Genomic DNA, 13,941 nt, shown 5'->3' with positions numbered 1-13,941 from the left:
GTTATAAATAAGGGGCAGAATCAACCTGTTTGGGCCATGAAATGTCCCTTCCTCTGCACGGGAAGATAAATCCTATCAATTTCTTTGTGGAAGGTTTCAGTGTATTTGTGGCTGGATTCTCCAGCCAGGCTGTTAGGAAGCACTACGTTTAAGCATGTAGTTGTGAATCTCATTGGTGCATGTGTATTTACTATTATTATCATTTATTATTTGTTTTGCTGCGACGCTCCAGCCAAGACAGAGATCTTGCTGCGCTGGGTGTGGTGCCTACTGGCGGGTAAAGAGAGCCTCTATCTCAGATGGCTGATTGTTGAAATAAACTAAAATGTAAGAAAATGTGGGTTTTATCTTCGGTTTAGAGGTGGTGATCTGATGCGTGGCTTGTGTAAGGACCAACATTTGTTGAATGCAGCAATGTTTCCACTGACTTCAAATCAGAAAAGGAATAGCTTTCCCGAAGTCACAGAAGGAGCCCGTAGCATAATTAAGAACGGAGTTTCTTTCTCTTGTGATAGCCCACTATCTTGAAAGTGAGCTTTCCTTCCTTCACAAGCCCATGTGCGTTGTAGACTGAAGTATGCAAGACACCGCAAGAATGGCCCGTGCACAGGCCTTTTTGGTCGACTCTACCTGGTTGTAAAAGGATCCAGAGTATCTTTTTATCTCCCTTAAAAAATAAAGGAACTACACCCCCCTCACTGGATGCGGAGAAGCAAGATGGGAGGAGTTAGACATGTGTGCGTGAATTTTAATTCTGAACAGCGGACGCAAACGTGCGTGTTGGTGCGTGGACAACAATAACCTCACGCGATGTAACGTAAGACAACACAAATCTTTTCAAAGTTGTGTTTTGATCATGCGTTAGCCAAGCCAGCTGACAAACCACCACGGGGGAGCCGAGTGCTTCTGGGGCTGTCGTTGGAGAAATGTGTCCCGGCCATCTCGCTCCACATGTTTCTTCTGAGCTTCTAATCCTGAGTGGATTTGCCAGCATCTGGCTCTTGGTTATAAAAAAGGAATTTTCCCACCCTTTGTGATGTCGGGAAAGCGTCAGAAATCACTGGAGTGGCTTTTACATTCTTGGAGTTCAATTTCTCTTTCCCTCTCGATTCCTGGCTTCAGTGCTGCTTCGGTGATGTTTTCCCGACAGGTATTTGAATTCTGTATGCTATTCTCAGCATTGAGATTTTTTGGGTTTGGTTTTTTTTTTTTGAGTGGAAGCTCTTCCAGACTGGGACTAGGCCTTTTTCTCTGAAGAGAGAAGGTTTATTTATCTCCTTATGTTCAGCTAACAGAAATATTCAGACAGTTTTTATGTCCTTAACTGTGAAAGTGGAAGCAAATGATAGGAGAGGACGAGCCAAGTTCCGTGTCCCTAATTCAAAGCATGAATTACACATACATGCATGCATGAGAAAAGGACAGGACTGTCCTCTTTGCATGTCCAGGGCAAACAAAAGATTATTTATTTATTCATTTGTGTTGCTCACTGCTCCTAGAAACTGCGCCATTAATTGGACTGTATAAAAGAGTTGTAAAGTGCTACAGACCTTGATGCTCATTCATTTCTCTCTCCTTAACTCTGTCCTAGATTTTGCTAGCGACTTTTGGTGCCAAAAATGGACACAGAGATTCTGACCTGCATGGACTTTGTTGATCAATGCAGATCGGATGTAAGCTGACCTATTTCTGTCACGCTTTTGGAAGGTGCTAAGAGGTTATGCTGCTTCAGCCAGTAGTGCAGTGCAGTAGGAACAGGTCTGTAAAAAGATGCGTTTGGTGCCAAGGACCTGACATCAGCCCTGTATACATTTCAGGGGGCTTAATTTAGACCAACTCCTCCAAAGAAAAGTGGGCTTTTTTTGTTTTCACTGTACCTGGATGTAAATAACAGCGTGAAGTGAAGGACTGCCCAGCACTAGGTCCTTCCCAGCCATCAGCAGCAGGTCACACACGACTATCGTTACCAGGTTTTAATCAAACTGTTTCCACAGCACGCTAGTAGATGAGTAACACATAGAAAGAGCAATAATAGACTGTAATCCAGAGAACCTCACAGAGGTTTGTGTGTGAAGCTCATTGTATGCTTATTTTTGCAGCAAGCACTGCTGCAGTGCATATGGACCGAGAGCCAGCACTCCATTAAATAAGCAGCTCTCAATGAAAACACGTTGTCTTGTCATGCCGAGTGAACTATACATACCCACAGGTGCCAGTAAGAAAAAGGCAGACTAACAAGTGACCGTTTACAGGGGGACTCAATTTAAAGGCCAGAGAAAGACACCCCCTTTGAGATTTGGATCATGTCTGAAATGCAAAGCGCATCGGACTAAGGTTCTGCTGTATTTTGGAGCAGAGAGTTTTGGTTCACAAGATGTGGGGACAGTTTGGGCTGCAGTGCCTCAAACCCTTGTAACCCCAGCTTCTGATATGACGTTGAGCAGCTTGGAAGCCTGATGGAGGATTTTTTTCCCCCGGAATGCTTTACACTCTTGATTTTTGCTCCATTTTTTCTTGTTGCTGTGAAATTTAATCGTGTTTTCTAGCCCTTTAGGCCTCACAAAGTCCAGCAGCTGCATTCTCATCTGGCTTGAAAGCTTATCCGCATACTTCTGAACCCCAAACAGGGATCGGGCCTGAGAGTCTCTCTGATTAAATGAAGTAAACCAAGCCCAAGAGGCAGCTTGAGAAGCCCTTTCCACTATGCAGAAGGGAGATTGCCCATGATAAAACACATCAGGGCAGACAAACGCATTTAGAAAAATCTCCCCTTGAGTCTTACAGGTAAACTAGCACTGTAGGAAACACGAGCCCAGCTTTGCACATGCATTAATACTGGGTTTATTTTAATGCACAGAGGTTTAAATTGGCTGCAGTACAATTCTAGTGCACACTGCAGTGCCTCTTGCAAGGAGAGCATGTCTTAGCATACAGACAACAGTGATTTGCTGCAGTACAGAGACGCTAAGAAAACCCTGTATTCCCTCCGGTCTGGTTCTATCTATTTAGCTTGTCTAACATAGAAACCATGATGCTAATCTGTCTATTTATCCCTCCTAACAGTGCAGCCGTGTTGCTATTATGGTACTTAATCCTTCAGCATAATTCACATAGTTGTCAGATAACAAGGCAGAATGGCCAGGTGGTAGCAATGCATCTATTTGGTATGAACTCTCTCGGAATACACAAGCTAAATTATTCCTCTTCATCTCACCCTACTGCTGATAGCACCCTCCCAGGCTCTTAGTAGTATCTTTAACAACTGTAAATGCATGTATCTTCACCCAGGAGACAGGGCGGCAGTAGTAGTGTCATTTGGGAGAAAGGAAACAGGGGAAGGGAGACAAATACTCACAAAGTCTGTGTCAGGCAGCAACTTGAACCTGTTTTTGGCCAGTGCTGTAATTCAGGATGTGTTTCCATCAGCAGCCCAGGTGAGATGGGAGAGCAGCCCTCAGCAAGTCACACGTGGTCTTTCCTCTCCCCATCAGGTGTGGTTCAGCAACCGAAGAGCGAGATGGCGCAAACAGGCGGGAGCAAACCAACTTGCGGCTTTCAATCACCTGCTGCCGGGGGGCTTCCCGCCGACAGGGATGCCGACTCTTCCCCCGTACCAGCTGCCAGACTCCACCTACCCAACAACCACCATTTCCCAAGGTGAGCACCCGTTTGCCTGCGCTGCTCCTCTTCTCTTGCCCTATGTCGCCCCATCGTCCCTTCCCTTTCTGATTCGTGACATCCCGCTAAGGCTCTTGTAATACATAAGGTGGTTGTCCTTTAGTTGGGAAGACCACATTTTTCCTCAAGTTAATGGAAACTCCACAGTTTTCTCCTCTGTCTCATGGTCCTTTCTGCCGTCTCCATGTGTTTCATGACTGTAGTTCTTCTGCTCAGCTTTGAAATGGAAAGCACATCAGTCCAAAGTGAGTATCATATAGGGGATCCCTTTTTCTGGATAAAATTCCATACTGGGGCTCAGTGGAAGCAGTATTGCTAATTCCAGTTGGCTTTGGCCTTGGCCTTTACAAAGGAATTTGTGGCTTTGGTCTGGGGGAAAATGAAGAGAAAATGCAGATATTTCATCCCAGGTTTGCATATTTTCTACTGTCACATTGATATGCTTGTGCTCACATGGAGCACAGAGATGGTGGGACGCAGAAGCTGAGATCAGGATAGCCACGCCATCAATCCATGCTTTGCAGAGCCCTGGCTGTAACACCCCGTGACTCTACCTCTGAACGCTCTCTCCACAGATGGGGGAAGCACTGTACACAGACCCCAGCCCCTGCCGCCATCCACCATGCACCAGGGAGGGCTTGCCGCAGCCGCCGCTGCCGACACTGGCTCTGCCTACGGGGCCCGACACAGCTTCTCCAGCTACTCGGACAGTTTCATGAACGCTGCAGCTCCTGCCAACCACATGAATCCCGTTAGCAATGGCCTCTCTCCACAGGTACGTGACCTGCTTCTATTCTCTTTCTTTGGCTGACAGTATTTGGCTGGTCCAGATCCTCTGAGAGCAGGGCAAGCTTCAGGCTATCACAGTGTATTATGGTTAACAAAGGAGTTATTGTTATTGTCACGAATTCTTGGAGGCAGCCTAGTTAAAGCAATTAGTTAATTTGTTTATCAGCAGTATCTCTATCCTGAGCTCAGCCCTGTACTGCCAGAGCATTTGTATCCTGTTAGTTCCCGTATTCAGGTTAGCACACTGTAATTGCAAACACCAGGACCTAGATCATCGGCGTTCGTCTTCTCAGCCCTCAAAAAAAATGCCAGTGCAGGTGTGGGCCCTTGGATTGTGGATTTTAGCCTAATGACACCATGCTTGACTTTTTTAGTTACTTTTTGCAGGCTTGCTTTAGAAGTAGTCCATGATTTGTGGGTGACTGATTTAGAGATTGCTGAAGCCAGCTTGTTCAAGTCTGGTTGGAACATGGAAAGCCCTTACTTACGAAAGTGCCATGGATCTGAGCTTCCTCAAAACACAGGGATGTAAATCTGGGATTTAGTTTTGAGAAACTAATTGTCATGTAAACAGTTCTGCTAATGCTTTTCACAAGGTCATAATAAGAGGTGTAGATAAGCTTTAAAGGAGGAAAGGCACATTTCACACGCATCTGTTTGTGTAAAAGAATGGAGCATGTGTGTTTTAAGTTTACCAGGCAGCAGCCACGGCCTCCCCATGTAATACACCCTTGATTTTAAAATCCCTGCCTGAGCTCAGAATAGAGCGCCCGTGACCTGACTCTGGGATCTGTGCTCCAAGCCTCCGCCCAGCTGCCTTCCGAAGGGCCCCGTCCCAGGTTTGATCAGGTTGCCGCCAGTTGTGTGCGTGGCTTTGCAGTGCTGCATGTGACAGAGAAGCAAGCCTCGGCAGCGTAGAGAGGTTAAAGCCTCCATCATCAGCCAGTCTAGAGAGAGCAGAGCTTGTGCTATGTGTGTGTTATGGGAGTAGGCTTGTGTTCTCCACTGGTGAGCTGCACTGAAGCCCGTGGAGATGCCAGGATGGACGCCCCCTGAGAACAGCCCACTCTCTCTCTCAGTATCCTGGGATAAGAATTCTAATTTTCTGTCACCTCATTAGATAGAGCCTTGAACCTTCTCTTTGGTTTACTTGATGTAATCTGTTTTCCAAATGCACCTTTGCTTTTAAGTGGAACAAGGCACATATTGTATGCTGAAAATTAACAGCAAGGACTTGTATTCATGTGGTGCCTGCCATCCTGGAGGGGTACCAAATACGTTTTACTTGCTCTCAGTCACTTGTGAAATATGGAGACATATGAAGCGCACTATAGCGGTTGTTTCAGAGTGTCCGGTAACACTATTTAAGACAGGAAGCGCAAAATAATTTGAAACTACAAGGAGAAATTAGGTAGGCATCTGAAATGAAAAGGCTACAACTGTTTAGAGAGGAGTCCAATAAACAGGGACATCAGAGAGGTATATAGATTTTAAGGTCCAATAGCTTGTGATCTCTGGAGTGTGAAAACAAACATTGAGTGTCAATGGAAAGAGGGAAATTTTGCAGCTTCTCTGAAATGGTATAAAAATCCCACTTCTAGCTCTGAATGGTCATCAGATAGAAAATGTAAAAGTGTGACTGGCATGAGGCTGAATATTGCCTCAAACAGTGTAATTTATGGGGGAAATAAGGAGACATCTTTCTGACAAGGGATTTCTAATAGCACTGGGCTTGGGAGATGAGCATATAGTATGGAATTCAAAGGCAGACTGCAGGTTAGATGGTCCAGGGCACGTGATTAATTCAGATTATCACGAGTGCAATTTAGCACCACAGAATAAGTTAAGGATGAGATCCACGTGATAAGCTGCACAAGCACTAGACATATACAAGTCCATCATGCAATTTCCATTTCTGTAGCTTCATCATCTACTTACTAGTCCCGCTCACTAAATCAGAGGCTCATTGAAATGACCAGACCAACGCTTTTTCTATGCTTATCCCTCTCCCAAATTACCCTGCCCTCAGGCTCAGGCTGGGGGAAGATAGAGTCCTGAGCCAATAAGCCCTTTGTATGGGAAAGAGAGGATACATTATCTGGCAGTCCTGAAGAAAAGAGAGCTTTGCACCCCCAAGAAGGGGAGATTCCCATTTTCCTAATGCTTTTAATCATGTGAGGGCCAAGATATCAGGATATAAATTCTTCTATTTCTTTTGTGCATGGAAAGGCTAACCCAGGTTATTTTATGACTGCTTTACATTTGCTTATCTTGCTACCTTCCTGCCGTTCTAAGCCCTCTGCTGTTCCTAGTGGAAGGATGCAAGAAATACTCCTAACAGCATGAATGAGAACTCTGTAGAAGCATCTTCTTTTATGTAGTGGACTGGGTAAAAATTTTGTGAGGTCGCAGTATGGGATACTCTGTGTAACTTATCTGTGCATAATTCAGCTATTCCACGGCATTACAGGTAAAACCCATTGCACCTCAACCCTCTCCTCCTCCTGTCCAGCTATCTGTGGTATCTGGTTGCTCTCTGCAGGGGTAAATATCAACTACAGGGAAGGAAGGAGTTCAGGACATAGAAAAAAAAAAATTGGAAACTTAAAATGATGGCGATTTGTCTGAGCTGCAAACAGACAGTTCTCTGGTTTCATCCCTTAGCAGCAGCAGGAGGGAGATTTCTTTGCAGTTTAGACAAGGAGGTGGGGGCCAGCCTGGCCGAGAGCTCCCAGCATTTGCTGCCACTCGGCACGCTATCCAGTTACCCCGGGATTGGGTGTCCCAGCCAGAATCCACCAGACGGGCTCGGTGCTGGCAGCTGAAATTCTAGAGGAGAAGCATGGCATTTCCATTCTCACAACAGAGAAAAGGGGATTACGTTTGGCCTCTGCGGGCTCGGTCCCCCCACGCACACCCGCACTTTAGTCCTCCCCCTCCTGACGGAAAGAGCAGACACTGCTGGAAGTTTTACCCAGCCTTCACGTGGGAAATGGCCACATTTCTTGCTTGTTTTCCAGCCCGTAGCACACAAAGCCTTGTGCCTGTCCAGCTCTGCTGCTGGACCCCCAAAGCATTTCCCATGCAGTTTCCCCAGCTTAGAGGCCATTTTGCCTCTGTTCCAGACCTGTGACTGCCGAGGAGTGAGAGGTCAGCTGGGAGGTTTTGTCTTCCACTGCTTCATCCCATGATGACGTTTTTTGTGACACTTCATACAAGAACACCGACTTGGTAGCACAAAGGGTAGTCCCACATGATTAAGCCACTACCTAGCGTGATCTCTCATGTCATACTCCTTCCTAGACCTTAGGGAGAGACCTCAGGGTAACCCGAGCAGTGATTTGTGATGGTTTCGTGCTGGGACAGCCTTTGTAGGAGAGAGATCTCGCTCTGAGCCTTGCCTGTTTGAGAAAGCGAACTTCACAGGCTGGCCAGCTGCAGCCAGATGAGTCACCTTGCATCTGTCAGGATGCACTCGGTGGCTGCAGCAGTCACGGATTATCAGAAAGTAGCTCAGTAGCGGGGCGCAAGAACACGCAGCAGCGAGGTCCCCGTCGCTCCCCAAAGGTCGCGTGGGTTAGCAGCAGCTGTCACAGATTCAGCTGGGCTGATTCAGTGGCTTGTAACTGCCTCCAGGCTGGCATTAATGCCTGTGCCAAAACTTAGCAAAGACACAGAGACCCGAAGCAAAGTTAAATATGAAGAGTAACCAGTTAGCAGTCATACAGAGTGTGATTTCTGGCCCTGGAGCTTCTGTCTCATCATTTCTCACAAGCGTGGGTTATAAACCGAGTGTTGTGTGGGTGGGATTTCATAAATACATTGCAAATATTTCCAGCTCATTTTCATCCCACAGAGGAGTCATTTGCCATTTATTTGAGAATACCTATCAACCTCAACTAGAACAAGGCCAGGCACCGAGACATCCTTAGCCAGGTCACGCTTCACCCTGGCAGCAAGAACAAACTTTTCATCCATCCTTTTCGAAGTTCAGACCTGTGCTGGTATCGCCCCTCGCTGTGGCTGGGGTAAGGCTTGTAGCAAATAGCTCATTACAACGGTAAACTCGGTATTAAGTCCAGTTATGCCCTGATCAGCATCTGACAGTCCTTCAATAAATGCGTATGCTGCAGTGCGGACTGAGGTGGGAGGAGATGAAGTGAATTAAGCAGTATGTTACAAATCAACATAAAGAGAAAAGTGAGGGCCACATTTGACTCTGCCTGTGCCATTTGTGATGATGGGAGATTCCCTGGGTGCTTTTCAAAAAGCAAAGCAGTAGGGTCATATTGTATTCTGGGCTGCTTTCAGCTCTAGCACATCTCTTTTGCCTTTTAAAATGTCTTCATGTTTTTTTAGGAGGATTTTGTCCACTTCTTCGCCTCCTAAAATTTCTGCTGCCCTTTTAGATCCAGGCCTGTATCTTCAATGTCTCTGACCGTTCATTGTAGCATGCTGGGGTCTTGCAAGGGGTTATTCAAAAGCGAAAGATCATTAGTTTGTTGCAGATGGCCTCTGTCTAGCTGGAGAACATATTAGGGTGTAGTTAAGAGTCAGGCGTTTCCTATACTTTCATAACATGTTATTTCTGAGACCTCTGAATCTTTTAACAAACCCACAGGATCACCCAGAGATTAAGACAATTCCAGAAATACGAGGAGCCAAGAGAAACTTGTTCACCATCTCATATTTGTTGCTTTAATTTTCTCAGGGCTTTCGGTGGCTTTTTTGCTCCATGAGCAAATTCGTTCCCGGTGTAATGGCAGTATCTGAAGGTTGGAGTCAGATTTTACAATTTTTGGTTTATCACCGTTTCTTCATAGTGTTTCTGGAGGGACACTTGAGGCCACAGGTCAGGCTCTGCCCACAAATTTACACTCTAAACTCAGGGACCTTCTTAGTCTGCACAACCGTAGCACAGTTTTGTTTTTCCTGACATTGTCCCAGGGCTCCATTCTCTTCCACCGTCCACGGTAACATTTTCCTCAGCCTCACTGGGGTGGGATTAGAGATCATCTGAATCCCTGTCAGGAGCACACTGATCCTGGCAGAAGCATGAGAAGAGCCAGCTGAGGCCTTTTTTTGGGGGGAAACCTGGCAATTGGGAAGGACATGATGTTAGCTGGCGAGAGAGGAGCAGGCATCGCGGTGTCTGGCTCCAGCGAGGCAGCGCTCCTTCCTTCAGTGACACGGATCCCTTCTGTCTGGTTCCTTTTTTTCTTTTCTTTTTTTTTTTTTCTTTTTTTCTTTTTTTTTTTTTGTCGGAGACACTGTGCCTATAATAAGCATTCAAAATGAGTCTTGCTGGGCCAGGAGAAGGGGAGGGGAAGAAAGAGGGGGAGGAGAGGGTGAGATTTGGGGGGGGAGGGGGAAAGGGAGGAGGGGGTTTAAATAGCAAAGAATTAGAAAAAAAAAATCTGATGCAAATCACTAGTAGAGAGAAAATTATGTGCAATTACCCAAGCGATACTGGGCAGCCGTGCCCACCCCAACCAACAAGATCTCATTAACAAGCAGAAAATAAGATTGAAATGGTGTGTAAAAGAGCTGAAAAATGAATTTGAATGCTGCATTTGTCCACAATTACCCCCTCGTTCACACATATTTTATTGCAATTTTTTTATTATTCTTAATCTTTCCATCCCTCAAAGCAGATTGGGAACATCCTGGCATTACAGTTGCTGAGGGAGGAAGCATTAAGGATTCCCCGTTTCCCTGAAAGGAGACCCTTCTCTCGCTCGAATTTTAAAGGGTTGGTTTTGGACGGATAAGGATTCATTCCTCCGGCTTATCTTAGTGTAGGAACATGTTCTTCTAATATTCTTTAACCTCAGACGCTCTTGGGTGCCACCCCACACGAGGGTTTTTCTTTAACCTTGCCTCCTTGGTTCTTCTACCTCCCTTTTCCATCTCTCCTTCCCCTTTCTCCTACCTTCCATTTCCACTCCAGTTTTTTTCCATGTGGTCTCTGTTCTGTTCCCCCCACGCCGCCTCCTCCGCGTTCCCCCTGCAGCCCCATCTCTCCAGAGGACCCGGATTCCCTCAAACGAAGCGTCTGCCCTTCAGAAAGTGGCTGCTGTCCCTTTTCTGAGTCACAATTATTCCTTGCACCCAGTTTCTTCCCCAGTGAGCCGTCTTCAGCCTCCCCACGACCTTGTGGCAGATTGCACGCAGGATTTTTGGAGAAAGAGGTGAACACGTGTGAAAATCCGTGTCCTTTTTTTGCCAGGGCGATGGGTAAGGGGGCATGGGAGCTCCAGGTTTCTCTCTGGGAGAAACTGGCTCTGCTGAGACTGCGTTGGCGTTTCCCCTTGCTCAGTGTCAAATGCGGCTCCATCTCTCTAAACTTTTAACCTATGTGTCCCAGGAAAGCTGGTAGTTTTTCCACTAAAGTATCTTTCTTTCTTTTTTTTTTTATTTAACCAAACAAAGCCCATCTGCTCTTGTCAATTAGACGCCTCTGCTCCCAGCAAGGGAAAAAGGGGAGAACGGAACATTTTTCTCGTGTGAAAATAGATACGTATTTATTTGCCTGATTTCTAAAGACTCTGTTTCTGTGAGCAAAGGAGTAGGGTGTGAAGGGGGAAATTAATATCTGAGGGGCCAAAATGCTTTCTGTCAGCCTTGGGCTTTCATGAGTTTCCTCGATTGATTTGGATGCTCAGATCCCATTGAAAACTGATTAGAAATAAATAAGGCAGCATCTTATTACCTTAACCCTAACTCTAATGCTCTGGGTGGCACTGATCGTGTTTATTCCTATGTGATTTCCACTCCAGACATTGTTCTCTGTGTGTATTACTGGGATGTTAAAATACTAGAAACACTGAAGGATTTCAGAGCAAAGAGTTGCTTCCTGAGCCTTGAATTCGATAGGAGCTTCATCATTACCTTCGGCGGGTTCAGGATCAGCCCCTGCGGCACTGCACTATTTGTCAACTCAAGTATCAGAAGTAGGCAAATTGGGGAGAAAGGGGAATAAGGAGTAAATAGGAGAAGAAATACAGGAAAAAAAAAACCTGAGGAGAATGACAAGACCAATGACAGCAGGAAGAAGAAATGCAGGGAGGTGTGAAAGTGTCTGATAAGCCCCCAGACCTCAGAGCAGGGAGCACGTATTTAAGACACCCAGGGCTAAGAGACAGAAATCTGTACCCAAAAATCTTTAAATATCCCTTCCCACCCAGATCCTGCTACCCGTTTACGGGGTGGTGGGAGCAAAGCCGAAGCCGGGTGGCTGGAACAGGCATCGCAGGGGCTGTAATTCCTGCGGAAATCCAGACAGGACTGGTGGGGCTTTCAGCTCTGCTGAAACACCTCTCCTCTGGGTCCTGTCTCTTTTCCACACCAGGGAGGGTAAGAGGGACTTGGCCGGGAGACACAGACTCGGAGAATTCAAATGCAGGATTTGCCCTGCTTTGTGATTAATAAGGGAACTCGAGACAAGGCAGGCAGGGCAGATAGAGAAAATGAGAGATTAGCAATTAATACAGCATCCAGCCTGGTGACGGGCATTTCTGAGCGACCTCTGGCATTCAGAGGCGAGTGTTTTCGCCGCGTGGCTCGAAGAGCTGCAATAACCCAGGGACTGGGGAGCTGGTGCTGAGCTGCGAGAGGAATCAAGGGACCGCAGCGGGGAAAGGCAGCCTTGGAATGAGGGATGCGAGATAGAGGGGAAGCTTAAAAGGGAGGAATGCAATAAAAGGAATAATTAGGATTCAGAGGCAGGGGCATGAGCGCGCGCTCTTGCACGCCTGCGTGCACAAGGGCATCAGTGTCCTGTGTGCACACCAGTGTGTGTGCCCATGCGTTGTGCGTGCCTGTTAAAATCTAGCAATGGTGTAACAGCTGTGCTCCAGCTGTGCCCTGGCTGTGAAAAGCCATCTATGATAGGAAAAATCTACAGCAACATACTTTGCAGTGGATCAGGCAGTAACCCCAACGTGCTCCCCTCTTTTTTTCCACAAAGAGGGGTTGTGGAAAGTGTATTAACTTCAGCGGGTGCGACAGAACAGCAGAGATACCATGCTGGGGAAGGGGCTGGGACAGTGCGTTGCAGGTGTACGCAGGTCCATCGCTCTCCTCACGAGCCTCAAGCCTGCCCCAGCTCAGGAAACACTACGCATTGAAGATGGACGCAGGATTGTGTGTTGCTCACATAGTGCCGTGTTAGGGGGATATGCCATGACCTCCAGCTTTCCCAGAGCTGACGGACGCATTTCGAAAGGGGTCATTATTCAGTACGGCTTATTTTCTGTTTGCTTCACGATCTATGTGTGCTAACGATTCAGGAAGCTTGCATGCGCTCCCATCGCAGAGCCAGCCAGCTGCTGGGATCACTGACAGATGGGTTGCAGCATCTTGGGGCAAAGTTTGAAAGCAGGACTTCTGGGGCTGAGAGGACAGGGAGGACTGTGGGGGCTGTATCCTTCTCTGGAGCATCCTGGAGGGCTGCTCAGAAGAGCTGCTAGGTCCTGAAGCATCAGGAGAGGCTTATGGGGCAGATGTACACTAAAAGGATGCTGCGCCGGTCTTTTGTGTGAGGTGGAAGGGAGATTGGGTGTTGCGTCAGCTTGCAGAGCGTTCGTCGTGCCGCCTCTCTCGATGCACTGCGTGCGGAGCAGGGAGCAGTATATGGCTGTGCAATACGTGCTTTAGCAGTTTGGGGTTACAGGGCTGTGCAGGGGCTTCTGTAGTGTACGGGGAGTGTGGAAGTGCAAAGGAGAGGAGATAGAGCTGCGTGTGCAACAGATGAATAACGGGGGGCTGTCAGGTTGTGGGGTGCCGTGGGCGGGTTTCCACCTCGCACGGTGGTGGATGCGAGGGATGATGGCTTGGGTGCGGCGAGGCCTCCTGCTGCAAGATGCTGCTTCTTGCCTCTGTCAGACAGGCGTGCGCGAGATCAATTTACAGCGGGGGCTGAAGATCAGAAATCCTAGCGGGGTCTGGGGTGTGTGAGTAGTAAATTGATCAAAGGTGCAGAGGGTCTTAGCTCGCCGCAGTAAGCTGGAGTCAGCCCTTAAGCCTATCCAGTTTGGAGATGAGGGAGATCTTATTTCAGGGAATAAGTACCTGAAAGGGAATTGTGAGCAACATAGGGGAAAGGGTGGGGAGCTGCTTGCCAAGCAGATATAGGAAAATCACAGGGAGTGGCTTGAGAGATTGAAGGGAAGGAGGCAAGGCTGACCCCAAGGGGGTTGTTCTGGGGTAGGAATTCATCCACCAAGCCAGGGCAGAGCTGAAACAGGGATCGGCACACGCGGGTGGGAGCTCTCACCACGATTCTTGCTTCAGTGCAAAGCTTGGTCTGGGACCCACTGATGCGTGGGGCCAAGCCTGGGCTGAGGCAGGCCCTGTGGGGAGCTCACCTGTTAGTCTGGGGGAAATATCTGCGCTGCTGCATGCCCCACACCTCCCTCCGGCTGCCCTTTTGGAGGGACGCTCCCGAGGGGGAATGGGGAAGAGGGAAAGCAA

The 13,941-nt window shown here is 47.5% G+C and overlaps 1 protein-coding gene across 1 annotated transcript in view; it reads left to right on the top strand.

Annotated features, from left to right (window-relative positions):
• PAX7 (paired box 7) overlaps positions 1-13,941 on the top strand; it is a gene marked incomplete at its 3' end in the record, with an annotated part of 102,782 nt that overhangs the window by 61,585 nt on the left and 27,256 nt on the right. Inside the window, exons 7-8 of the mRNA XM_082328866.1 lie at positions 3,492-3,657; positions 4,254-4,453. Coding sequence (XP_082184992.1) covers positions 3,492-3,657; positions 4,254-4,453 — 366 coding nt within the window. The remainder of the gene's footprint in view (positions 1-3,491; positions 3,658-4,253; positions 4,454-13,941) is intronic.

Source organism: Platalea leucorodia (assembly GCF_965183815.1).
Source record: "Platalea leucorodia genome assembly, chromosome: 17".
Taxonomy (NCBI): Eukaryota; Metazoa; Chordata; class Aves; order Pelecaniformes; family Threskiornithidae; genus Platalea; species Platalea leucorodia.
The sequence above is the reverse complement of the archived record's forward strand: the minus strand, read 5'-3'. Positions and strand labels throughout refer to the sequence as shown.